Source organism: Palaemon carinicauda, chromosome 9 (assembly GCF_036898095.1).
Source record: "Palaemon carinicauda isolate YSFRI2023 chromosome 9, ASM3689809v2, whole genome shotgun sequence".
NCBI lineage: Eukaryota > Metazoa > Arthropoda > Malacostraca > Decapoda > Palaemonidae > Palaemon > Palaemon carinicauda.
The window spans coordinates 101,941,999-101,954,482 of record NC_090733.1 but is presented as its reverse complement, the minus strand read 5'-3'; the positions used below and the strand labels follow the sequence as shown (position 1 = coordinate 101,954,482).

Here is a 12,484-nt window from a genome sequence, read left to right as displayed (position 1 = left end):
CTCTTATCCCGGCATCCATTCTATTTTTCTTCTAGTGCTGTACCTGACCCGGCTGCCGGCCTATGAGGCCGGCAGCCGGGCAGGTGTAGTCCTCTGGTTCTTTTGCTGCCGGCTGGCATCGGTCTTGTACCTTTGCCGGCCGGCTTATGTCAGCCCTTGTCTGCCGGTCACCAAGAGTGTGGCCGGCAGCTGGGTACTACCTTGTGTAGTTGCTGGCCGGCAGCCATTGCCGGCCAACATTGGCTGTTACCGGCCGGCAGTTGCTGCCGACCGGCACAGGCATTTGAACCAGAGTGCTGCCGCCCTATAGCTGTTAAGTAGTATACTTTAAAGCTAGTTGTGGTGTGTGCCGGCCGGCAAAGGCAGGCCGGCACACATCCCCCTATACTGTACTAGTATTCTTCAGTATAACATATACAGTAAGAAGAAAACTATGGTAAGGGTTTTGGTACAGCACTGTGTCTTCTAACACTATTGTTTTTTCTTGCACATCCCTTTGCTGTTGCCCTACAGATAGGAAGCTGAGTTCTTTCCTGTCTATTATCCAGGATTTTAAAATCATTGCTTAGGTGTGAGCTCCACCTGTTTCCTCTGGAAACCTTGCATTGGTTACTCTAGAAGAGATAAACCATTTTGATTTTATTATCTGGAAGGCTGCAACAATGGGTTGTGAGGGAAACACAAGTGTGTGTCTTTCCTTTCTGAATTGTTATGCTATACTATGCATATCCAGTGATACATAGTTCACTTGATACTCATGGAAATTTCTTCTCTTTACAGAAGGACACTCCGAAGTGGGGAAGTGCTTTCTGCAATGTCAGCAGCAAGAACCTCTGCGGACATGAGTTTTGTAGGAGACACGCAGCATACGCTGTCTCCAAGGATGATCTCCGGTATTGGGACCCTCAGGTATGTACTGTGTGCACTAACCTGATTACTCAGACCTTTAAATAGCTAGGAAGAAGCTTCGTACCTGGGTAAGGGGCTTCCAAAAGAACATTTCTGGCCCTTATCTTCCAAGTGAGAAGATGAGGGCGTATCTTTTCCCTAAGGCATCAGCTGATGCAGTGATTCCCCAGCCTCAAGAGGAGATCCCCTAAGTTCAGATCCAGGTGGATGCTGAAGTCGCGGTCGCGATGCACGACATCCAGTTAGATGACAGGATGTCTGATGTGGACGGGTGTCAGGAGGAAGACCTCCTGGCAGAAGCCCAGGATGAAGTTCAAGCCTCAGACGTTGTAGAGGTAGACGTCGACGAGGTGTCGGCTACTCCGGTTCAGATTCCGGAGCCTATTCCCTCTACATCGGACGGTCTCCCAGTAGAGCTGGGACAGGCCCTCTCTTCTATTGTTGGAATGATCCAACAAATGCAGAAGGAGAATCAGGAGAAGGCGGCTGCAATGGAACTGCGAATGCAGTGCCTTGCAGAATCACATGGACCCCAGAAAAAGCTCAATGTGAAAGACCTTCCCTTGTGCTCAGATGCTAACCCATGGAGGTATGCTGAGCACATGCCGATGACGACTGGAAAGATCGTCATCTCGGATAAGCTGGGCTCAGTTCCCCTGGAGGAGGGGGAATTCTGACCCAGCAAGGCATCATATCCGGACTGTTATGTCCGGCTGAGGAAGGAACCAGCTTCAAAGGAGGAGACAGAGCCGAAGGTCATAGTGATGGACCATGCTAAGGCTCAAGCTCTACTTTCATCCTCGATGAAAGAGAGGGGCTTCTCTAACTCAAAGGTAGCCGCATTGAATAGGAAGCTCCCTTCCTTTGTGTCCTCGCCTACTAGAGCCTTCCCCTTTTTACAGAAAGGGTTTCTGGCTGTACTAAAAGCAGTCGAGGCCGGCAAGTCTTGCCCCTCCCTAGAGGAGTGTAAACCCTTGTCGCTGGCCCTGCCTATGGACCACAAAGACTGGAAGGACGTCCATCTTACGTTCTCAGTTGGAAAGTTGGAGGCTGATATTGCCGGACGTCAGTTCGGCAAGGACCTCCCTAAGCTGTCTGACTTTCTTTTGCGAAGTGAGTTCGATACAAAAGAAAGACTGACTGCCTCAATGTCTCTTCAGACTACTCTCGAGACGATGGCAAGTGACCCCAAGGTCCATGAAATGTTCATGGTAGTGGCCAAGTCTCATCTGGCCACAGTGACGAAGGATCTTTATGGCTTCGTCAAGGCAAGGAGAGCTTGTAGGGAGTTCGTGTTTACCTCGGCTACGGTGAGGCACGAGCCAAAGAAACTAATCTCCTCCAACATTTGGGGAAAAGACCTTTTCCCTACCGACTTGGTCAAAGAAGTTGTTGATAAGGCCGCCTTGGAGAATAGAAACCCTCTCCAGAAGTGGGGCCTGGCTATCAAAAGAAAGTCTTCCCCGGATGAGGGTCCTCAACCAAAGAGGAAGACTATGAGGACTAGGCTACCGTCTCGGCCAGCCAAGCCTCTTAGACAGCAACAGCAACTGCAATTGCCATTGCCCCCAGTGCCCCAGATCGTGGCACAAACCCCGACCACTTCTTAGTGGGTACCCCAGGCCGTGTCGACACAGTCCACAGCATTCACCCCAGCGTTCGAAGGGCAGTCTACTTCCTTTCGAGCAAAGCTTAGAGGAGCAGCCAGAGGCTCGTCTAGACGCCCCTCAAGGGGAAGGGGATTCAGGGGTGGTCGTGGTCAGGAAGGCAAGACCTCAGGACGGCAGTCCAAGTGAGGTGATACCGGTAGGAGGGAGACTTCTGAAATTTCGGGATCGGTGGACCTTCGATCCCTGGGCCCACAGCCTACTCAAGAATGGACTGGGCGGGAGCTGGTACAGCACTCCACCCCCGTGCCTTCGGTTTTTCCAACACTCCACCCCCGTTATGGAGGAGTACGTTCAAGAACTGTTGGAGAAAAAAGGTGATCCGAAGGGTGAAGCCCATCAATTTCTAAGGGAGGCTGTTTTGTGTTCCCAAGAAAGACTCGGAAAAGCTCAGAGTCATTCTGGACTTGTCGCCACTCAACAAGTTCATAGTGAATTGCAAATTCAAAATGCTAACACTGCAACACATAAGGACCTTACTGCCCAAGAGGGCATATTCCGTCTCTATAGACTTGTCAGACGCCTATTGGCACATTCCAATTAGCCATCGACTCTCCCCCTACCTAGGGTTCAGGCTACAACGAAGACTATACGCCTTCGGAGCCATGCCATTCGGGCTAAACATAGCCCCAAGGATTTTTACGAAGCTTGCGAGCGTAGCTCTCAAACAATTACGCCTAAAGGGAATTCAGGTAGTAGCCTACCTGGACGACTGGTTGGTGTGGGCAGCATCCGAGACAGAATGCTTGCAAGCTTCCAGTCAAGTGATCCAGTTCCTAGAGTACCTAGGCCTCAAGATCAACAGAAAAAGTCTCGACTTTCTCCATCTCAAAAGTTCCAGTGGCTGGGAATCCACTGGGACCTTTTGTCACACCGTTTCTCCACCCCGGCGAAGAAAAGGAAGGAGATAGCGGGTTCTGTCAAGAGACTTCAAGATTCCGAAAGGATATCAAGACACGAGCAGGAGAGAGTACTGCGCTCTCTCCAGTTTGCTTCTGTGACAGACCCAGTGCTAAGAGCACAGCTAAAGGATGCAATCGGAGTTTGGAGAAGTTATGCATCAAACGCGTGAAGAGATCTGAGAAGACCGGCCGCTTCGGCTAAGTACTCTTCTCAGGCCTTGGTCCCAAGCCAGACATCTAAAGAAGTCGGTTCTTCTTCAGCCACCTCCCCCGTCGGTGACGATTCACTCAGACGCCTCGAAGGAGGGATGGGGAGGTCACTCTCATCGGAAAAAAGTCCAGGGGACTTGGTCCAAGCTATTCAAGACCTTTCACATAAAACTTTCTAGAAGTGCTCCTTACCTTAAAGAAAGTCTCCCCGCATCACTCGATCCACATAAGGTTGGTGATAGACAGCGAGGTAGTTGTGAGATACTTGAATCGACAAGGATCGAGGTCACCACCTCTCAACCAGGTGATGTTGGCCGTCTTCCGATTGGCGGAAAAGAAGAAGTGGTACCTGTCGGCAGTTCACCTTCAAGGAGTCCGCAATGTGACAGCGGACGCTCTATCCAGGTTCACACCGATAGAGTCGGAATGGTCCTTAGACGCAGGATCATTCTCCTTCATTCTGAATCAGTCCCAGAACTGCAGATAGACCTCTTTGCGACGAAAGACAACAAGAAGTTGCCCCTGTACGTGCCCCGTACGAGGACCCCTTAGCGGAAGCAGTGGACGCGATGTCCCTCGACTGGAACAGATGGTCCAAGATTTATCTGTTCCCTCCTCACAACCTTCTGTTGAGGGTCCTCAACAAACTGAGATCCTTCAAAGGGTAGCGGCAATAGTGGCCCACAAGTGGCCGAACAGCGTGTGGTTCCTCCTGGCATTGGAACTGTAGCTGAAGTTTGTACCACTACCAGATCCAGTTCTGACCCAGCGAGTCCAGAAGTCAACTGTCTGTGCTTCATTACAGAAAACCCGGACCCTGCAGCTCATGATTTTTTCTCCCTAGCGGTGAGAAAGCGTTTCGGGATTTCGAAAGCCAGTATAGACTTCCTTGAGGAATATAAGTGCAAATCTACTAGAAGGCAATATGAGTCATCTTGGAGAAAATGGGTGGCCTTTTGTCAAGGCGAAGAATCCGCAGGAGATCTTGACAGACTTCTGCTTATCTTTCTTCTCCACCTCCATGGTCAAGGGTTGGCAGCGAACACGATTTCAGCGTGTAAGTCTGCTTTGACAAGACCCATTCTATATGCCTTCCAGGTCGACCTAGGTAACGAGATCTTTAATAAAGTCCCGAAAGCCTGTGCTAGGCTCAGACCTTCAGCACCTCCAAAGCCCATTTCATGGTCTTTAGACAAGTTCTTCATTTCGCTTCTCTGTTGAACAATGAAGAGTGTGCGTTAAAGGATTTGACACAAAAAGTTATTTTCCTATTTTGCACTCGCGTCCGGGGCCAGGGTTAGTGAGATTGTAGCCTCTCGAGAGAGGCAGGTCGTGTTCAGTTCCTGGATGGGGGAGAACTGAACCTGTTTCCGGATCCTACGTTTCTCGCCAAGAATGAGTTACCCACCAACAGGTGGGGTCCCTGGAGAATCTGCCCTCTGAAAGAAGATGCATCTCTATGTCCAGTAGAATGCCTAAAGGTCTATCTTCATAGAACTTCAGACTTCAAGGGTGGTCAACTATTCAGGGGAGAAACATCAGGCTCATATTTATCTCTGAATCAACTCAGAGCGAAAATCACATATTTTATTCGCAGAGCGGATCCTGACAATACACCCGCAGGTCACGATCCGAGGAAAGTTGCCTCATCCTTAAATTTCTTTAATTGTATGGATTTTGAACATCTCCGTTCATACACTGGCTGGAAGTCTTCCAGAGTGTTCTTTCGCCACTATGCGAAGCAAGTAGAGGAACTAAAAGAGATCTGTGGTAGCAGTGGGTCGCGGTGTTAACCCTACTGTTTAACTCTGCGAGGAACAGTGGTCTTAATTGGGACGATTAATTCCAGGGTGAGTGTGTAGTTACATACTGTACTACAAACTAAGTGAGGGCACTGTGTTGCCCATCCAGACTGTTCCATTTCCGAAGGTGAACCTAGCATAAGTGCAGACATGTGTGCCGAGCGTTTCTAACGCTAATGTCATTGATTTGTAATACAGGCTTTTATGACTTTGATACCTCGGTATCTTAAAAGTGGCATCTAATGTTTTTTCTTTCAGACAAACAAGCTCTGTTTACTATCATACTTATGCTTAAAGTTTTGGGTTATCCTCTTCTTATGTATATATATATATAATTGTGGTTAACCTGTCTATTTATTGCCTGTCAATAATCTGGTTCTTGAGAACCTTGCGTCTCCTTCACCTGTGTCAATTTATTGGTATAATTGAGCATTCATTCTATGTACCTTATCTGGGATAATTCTAATAGAATTGTTCCTTTATGCAAGCTATGTTGCATTGGTTTTCCTCCTATGCGGATATAAAACCTTTGTCCAATACAAGTATTGTGCGGAGAACTGGTCGATATTTCATATTGACGCAGTGGTTCTTTACAAACTATGCTTTACTTAATATAGGGCGAGACCACTATATTAGCTTGCCTGGTATTCATACATAGGTATATGTACTCTTCGAGACTTTTCCAGAGTCTAGTAGGACTCTTCCCTGTAGGGGGCAGGAAGCTCTAACATAGTTTATAGTTAGTTGAAAAGATGTATAACGGTAACATCTTAGGTCTCTAGGTCTAGTTGACCGGGAAAAAATTACCTCCGGGGAGTACGGCACGTTCTGAGAATCCACAGATACAGTAATGCTCTGGTACACTTCCATCAGGACGACATGGCTTGAGCCCAAAAAACGGATTTTGAGCGAAGCGAAAAATCTATTTTTGGGTGAGATGGCCATGTCGTCCTGATGGACCCGCCCTTGCCTTTCTAAGAAAGGGCTGTAGGACCCCTCCCTACATACAGTATCTGTAGCACCTCGTGTACGCTACAAGGAATACAGATGGCGCCAGGATTGGCGCCAGGCACGCATACGAATCGGAGGATAGGGAAGCCTTGGGAGCGGCTCCCCTTTTTCTTTCCCGAATTCGTATCTCGCCAATCACCTCCTACGAGACGAAATCTCTGTCCAGGATGTAGATTGCTTGAGCCCAAAAATATATATATATACATACATACATATATTTGTATATATATATATATAGACATATATATATATATATATATATATATATATATATATATATATATATATATATATATATATATATATGTATGTATGTATGTATATATATATATATATATATATATATATATATATGTATATATATATATATATATATATATATATATATATATATATATATATATATATATATATATATATATATTATTTTTTTTTGACACATTCCTAGGGTCTTCTATCTCTTGATCATTATTTCATCCTAATCATTCTCTTTTATTCAGTCCTAACAACTTACTTTATAAGTAACATCCAATTAGTGAATGCAATAAAAGTACGATAAATGCTGGGAGAATTTTTCTTTGAAGAACCGATCCAATATTGACGAGGAAAAAAAAAAAAAACGTTGACCTGAAAACGAAAAAAAAAATCACACCTGCCACTCTTGGGAATCTAACATGAAGAATAAACTGTATGGGGTTTTACTAAATTTATATATAAATAAAAATATAAATAAAAAGATGAAAAAAATGCATATATAAATACTTGTACAGAAGCTTTCATATATAATTTATAGATTTTAATCGTTTGAAGATTATACATTAGATTTAAGAAATAATTGAAAGTTTCTAAAAAAATTGGATTTTTTAAGTAACCGGTGAAATTAGCGAGCTTGATGTCTCAAGGGAAAGAGAAGAAAGTCTGATCAATGACATGACATCTGATATAGTTTTCTAAATGACCTAGTAATAAAACTAAAATGAATCTTGTAATAATTTTTCTTTCAGACGAATCTAAGCCTTCTGTAGTTACTTTTGAACACTATGATTCAATGTTATATCGGGAAAGGTTAGCTATCACCAAATTTTTTCTCATATAAAAATAGACGATATATGTCAGAGACATTTTAACGGATAATAAATTTTGAAATATAAATACTACCGACAATATTGACATCTGTTGCACTCAGAAATTTTAATGATTCGTCTTCTGTTTCATCAGTGTATCGCCAGAATCAGCAAAGCAGTACTAGTCAGGGTCACTAATACTAGATTGGTTTGCTGTGACAAAAGTTTTTCTCCAACACCCATCCGCACTGGACAGCGTGTCGATGAAAACTGTCCAAACCCCAGGCATGAATGAAGACATATCTTAAGTCTTTTTCCTACTAAGGACTAGAAATGGCTGCATTTATTGTTGTTGTTTTTTTTTTTTTTTTTTTTTGTTCCTTAGTTGATATTCATAATCAGCTGAATTTAGTAATTGCCCAAATTCTAGTTATTGAAGTTATCTATATTTCATTAGTTGTAATTATCACCTTCCCAGGGTAATGGAAGATAAGTCTACCCGATTGAACACGTTCAACTGATACAATTTTGACAATGTCAGATTATTGTGAGGAAGCATTGTATTGTTTAGACTGTAAACATTCACTTAATAATATATGCAATAGGCTACTACAGGTACTAGGATTTCTTTTACTGCGTTTAAAAAACCCACAGAAATACCTCATACAATGTGTTCCATTTCCTGTTCTTCCCCCACCATGGTATGAAACGATTTCATTTTCCCCATCGAGCCACATTCTAGCAACTTTCATCCCCTCCACTGGAAAGTTCACAAGGGATGGGGGTTGGGGGTGGGTGAGGGGGGGGGGGGGCGGTAGGTTGAGGATTGTAGAAGGGGGTTTGTGTCGGGGCGGTGGGTGGAATTTCATTCCCATATTGTGGAGACAATGTGATTACTAACAAAATCTGTTGCATTTATTTCATGCTATTTAAAAGTTCCTTTATAGGATTATTTTAGTTTTGTTTCAGTAGGCTTTTATGCTTTGCAAAGCTTTCCAGGTCACGAGGTTATTAATTGTTTATAATATAAATTCGAGAAATGGCGTCTGATGTATATACAACAGTTTTTACACGGACAAACCTTTGAAGTACAGAGGGGAAAATATGCCTAGTCTGTCCATGGGGAGTATTTATTCTGTACCTGAATTAATTTGCTGTGGTATAACAATTAACAACCAGTTTTTGGTATTGATATGTCGTACAAATAACGCAATGGAAAGTTATGTATGATTAAATAAAAAAAAAAAAATAGAAAATGGGATGAAAGCAGGAAACCGGTGTCATCACCCATTATTATGTTCTATGAAATCACTTGGGATATTAGAACATTATGAAAACTGGTTAAGTTCAATTAGAAAAGACGTCAGATTTCACTCAAACTGTTAATAACGATCATTATATATTTCATTGTCTTTCTTTTCCATTAGTCTTTCCAGTTATTCTTCCAATATCTTTATCCCTCTGCTCTTTTGACCACTCATGTATTCGTAACTAAAAATTATTAGATTATACTGTGTAATTTAAAATCTTTTAGTATCCATCTTTAATTGTATATGAAAACTTAGGGGAAAACATCCCAAAATGTATTCACCACCTACAAAATAATTGATGAACTGGAAATATAGATAAGGAAAAATGAAAATTTTGGTTCAAAACATCAATACAAAAGACCAAGATGAATTATAAGGGATTTATTGCATAACTATGAATGGCACCTTAGAAAACAGCAGACTTGAAAGTAAGTATAATCACTCCGAAAGGAAGTTCCGCAACCTTGTGATACCTGCCTTACTCTTTGAATTTCCCTCGTACTAGCAGCTATAATTCTCAGCTTGCAGCACATAATGAGACTAAGCCGGCAACTTTATTCATTGTAATTTCTTGTTCTCTGTTCTTTTGAAACCTTCTCCTCAGCCAACGGCTGGTTTCCACTCCAGCACTTGAAACATGGGCTGGAAATAGATGGAATAGCGGTCATTCTGCGTGTATATTTCTGCATCTACTTTTTGCCTAAGGAACTGTTATCTTATTATTATTATTATTATTATTATTATTATTATTATTAGCCAAGCTAGTTGGAATAGCTGATCAAAGAAAGGAAATAAGGAAATAAATAAACTGGTCAAGGAACTGCTATCTTACCTCTTAATCAAGGAACTGCTATCTTACCTCTTAATCAAGGAACTGCTGCTATCTTAACTCTTAATTAAGGGACTGCTATCTTACCTCTTAATCAAGGAACTGCTGCTATCTTACCTCTTAATCAAGGGACTGCTATCTTACCTCTTAATCAAGGAACTGCTGCTATCTTACCTCTTAATCAAGGAACTGCTGCTATCTTACCTCTTAATCAAGGAACTGCTGCTATCTTACCTCTTAATCAAGGAACTGCTGCTATCTTACCTCTTAATCAAGGAACTGCTGCTATCTTACCTCTTAATCAAGGAACTGCTGCTATCTTACCTCTTAATCAAGGAACTGCTGCTATCTTACCTCTTAATCAAGGAACTGCTATCTTACCTCTTAATCAAGGAACTGCTGCTATCTTAACTCTTAATCAAGGAACTGCTATCTTACCTCTTAATCAAGGAACTGCTGCTATCTTACCTCTTAATCAAGGAACTGCTGCTATCTTAACTCTTAATCAAGGAACTGCTATCTTACCTCTTAATCAAGGAACTGCTGCTATCTTACCTCTTAATCAAGGAACTACTATCTTACGTTCTGTAAAAAGAACTATTTAATTATTACTTAATTAATGAACTGTTATCTCACTTCTTGATATCCTGATATCATGAAAATCAAATCGTTGCCTCTTGTAATTAGAAATGAATCTGAATCCAAGTTTTCTTTTTAATCTGAAACTGGTTTCTTTCTTTGATCTAAATCCTTCTGGCAATTCTTTTCAGGTCTCCTATAATCCTAAATCGAAGTGAAGCATAGTTTTTAGTGACATAAAATAGAATATTAAAATATCCAATATTACCCAGGCAAGCCGTAAGATTTATTTACAGATCTTGATAATTCGATTTGATGTCCATGGATATATCCCTACATTCTGTTCTCCAGCAGATCACATCAATAGCAAGCATATAAATTTCTGTAGTTATTAACCCTTCAGTTTCTGCTTTTGCCAAACTCTACCCACCCAAAACCAGGTGGATTCTTACTTGCAGACCACGTCCAATTAGCGGCCCTAACTGAAGAGCAGAAAAGTGCAGCCTAGAAAAATAATTTACGTTTCAACTAAAAAAGGGAGAATCGGATATATCAATAAAACCTGACATAAAAAAAGGGGGGAAAAATGTCTGACACTCTTGTTACAATCGGAAGTATCAAGTGTCGATGGTGTTCAGGGAAATTCGTAAATATCGAGAAATACCTTTATGTGCACCTACATTTATGTGCGTGCTCGAATACAGAAAATATGCTAGCAGAGGAAATCTTTTGGTTTTCAGGCCAAAATTTGGCTATTATAAAATTGAAAACTAAATGTCAAAACCAAGGATTCATTTGTATTTGTATACAACGCACACATACACACACACACACACACACACACACACACACACATATATATATATATATATATATATATATATATATATATATATATATATATAAACACATATATGTATATATATAGAAAGAAATAATTTACCAGAAAATGTTGCCACTTTTTAAATATAGAAAATTATCTGAAGGAATGCCCATAAAAGTTTAACGAGCATCAATTGCTAAATGTTCTCTAAGAGAGTGCAACAACTGGTCAGAAAAACACAACTTCTATGTTTCTTGGGATATCTTTCAACATTTCAGACATTATCTGTCCTTTCGAAGGCACAAATTCACGCACGCACACATACGCATGCATCCCCTGTTTCAAAATACGGACAAACATAAACGGAAATACATACCGAAAAATAGTTGTTATTCTCAATGCAGTGAGAAGTGAACTATGGGGAGGACACACACATGTACAAATACGCATGTACAGTAACTGTATGTTTATGTGGATAGAGTTATATGTGCATGAAAATGCACATAACTCTTTTTTAATGAGATACCTTAACGTTGTGAAGGGGTTTGAGTATCGCCATAATCAGGAAAGTTGTACTATTCATGGTCACCCATACTAGGTTGGATTAATGTGAGCGATCAGACCAGTCTCCTACCATCACCAATTCCTAGTGACCAGCGTGGCGATGAAAATTCGCCAAACCCCTAAACCCCTGCCATGAATAAGGACATGTTTCAGGCCTTTCTCCTGCAGTCGACTAGAAACGGTTGCACTTGTTGTTGTTGTTGTTGTTTTAGTGTGCATATAAATTTTCATATGTGTATAGAAGCATGTACATGGGTATGTACAGTATATATCTATGTATATGCATTTGCATGTGAGTAGATATATATTCAAATATATTGTCCTGTATTAAAATGGAACAATTTCTCAAAAACTGTCCAAGCTAACCGGATATTAATATAAAAAAGATTGTACCAGAAGGCCTAAAATCAAAACAAAAACCAGTTAGGATTCACTTTTATATTTTTCCTTTTCCCTGTGGTTCCTTTGCATCTGATAATGAAAAATTGAAATAAAATTGAGAATTTTTTAAAGGAAAAGTGGAATATATATATATATATATATGTATATATATATATATATATATATATATATATATATATATATATTTATATACATATATATGTATATATATATATGTATATATATGTATACACACACACATATATATATATAGATATATATGTATATATATATATATATATATATATATATGTATATATATATATATATATATATATATATATATACATATATATATATATATACACACACATATATGTATACATATATATATATATATATATATATATATATATATATATATATATGTATA

At 40.6% G+C, this 12,484-nt stretch overlaps 1 protein-coding gene across 1 annotated transcript; it reads left to right on the top strand.

Annotated features, from left to right (window-relative positions):
• Window positions 1-9,269: 9,269 nt before the first annotated feature.
• Window positions 9,270-10,791, top strand: LOC137646571 (uncharacterized). The gene is made up of 3 exons (XM_068379681.1): window positions 9,270-9,303; window positions 9,804-10,291; window positions 10,687-10,791. Exons 1-3 carry the CDS (start codon window positions 9,270-9,272, stop codon window positions 10,789-10,791), a joined length of 627 nt encoding a protein of 208 aa, XP_068235782.1.
• The last annotated feature ends 1,693 nt before the right edge of the window (window positions 10,792-12,484 follow it).

Bases quoted from the DNA above. Each gene is read 5' to 3' on its own strand.
- LOC137646571 (XM_068379681.1), top strand. From the start codon at position 9,270: ATGAATGGCACCTTAGAAAACAGCAGACTTGAAA. The intron at 9,304-9,803 runs GTAAGTATAATC...CTCTTAATCAAG, and splicing joins AGAAAACAGCAGACTTGAAA to GAACTGCTGCTATCTTACCT. The intron at 10,292-10,686 runs GTAAAAAGAACT...TTAACCCTTCAG, and splicing joins GAACTACTATCTTACGTTCT to TTTCTGCTTTTGCCAAACTC.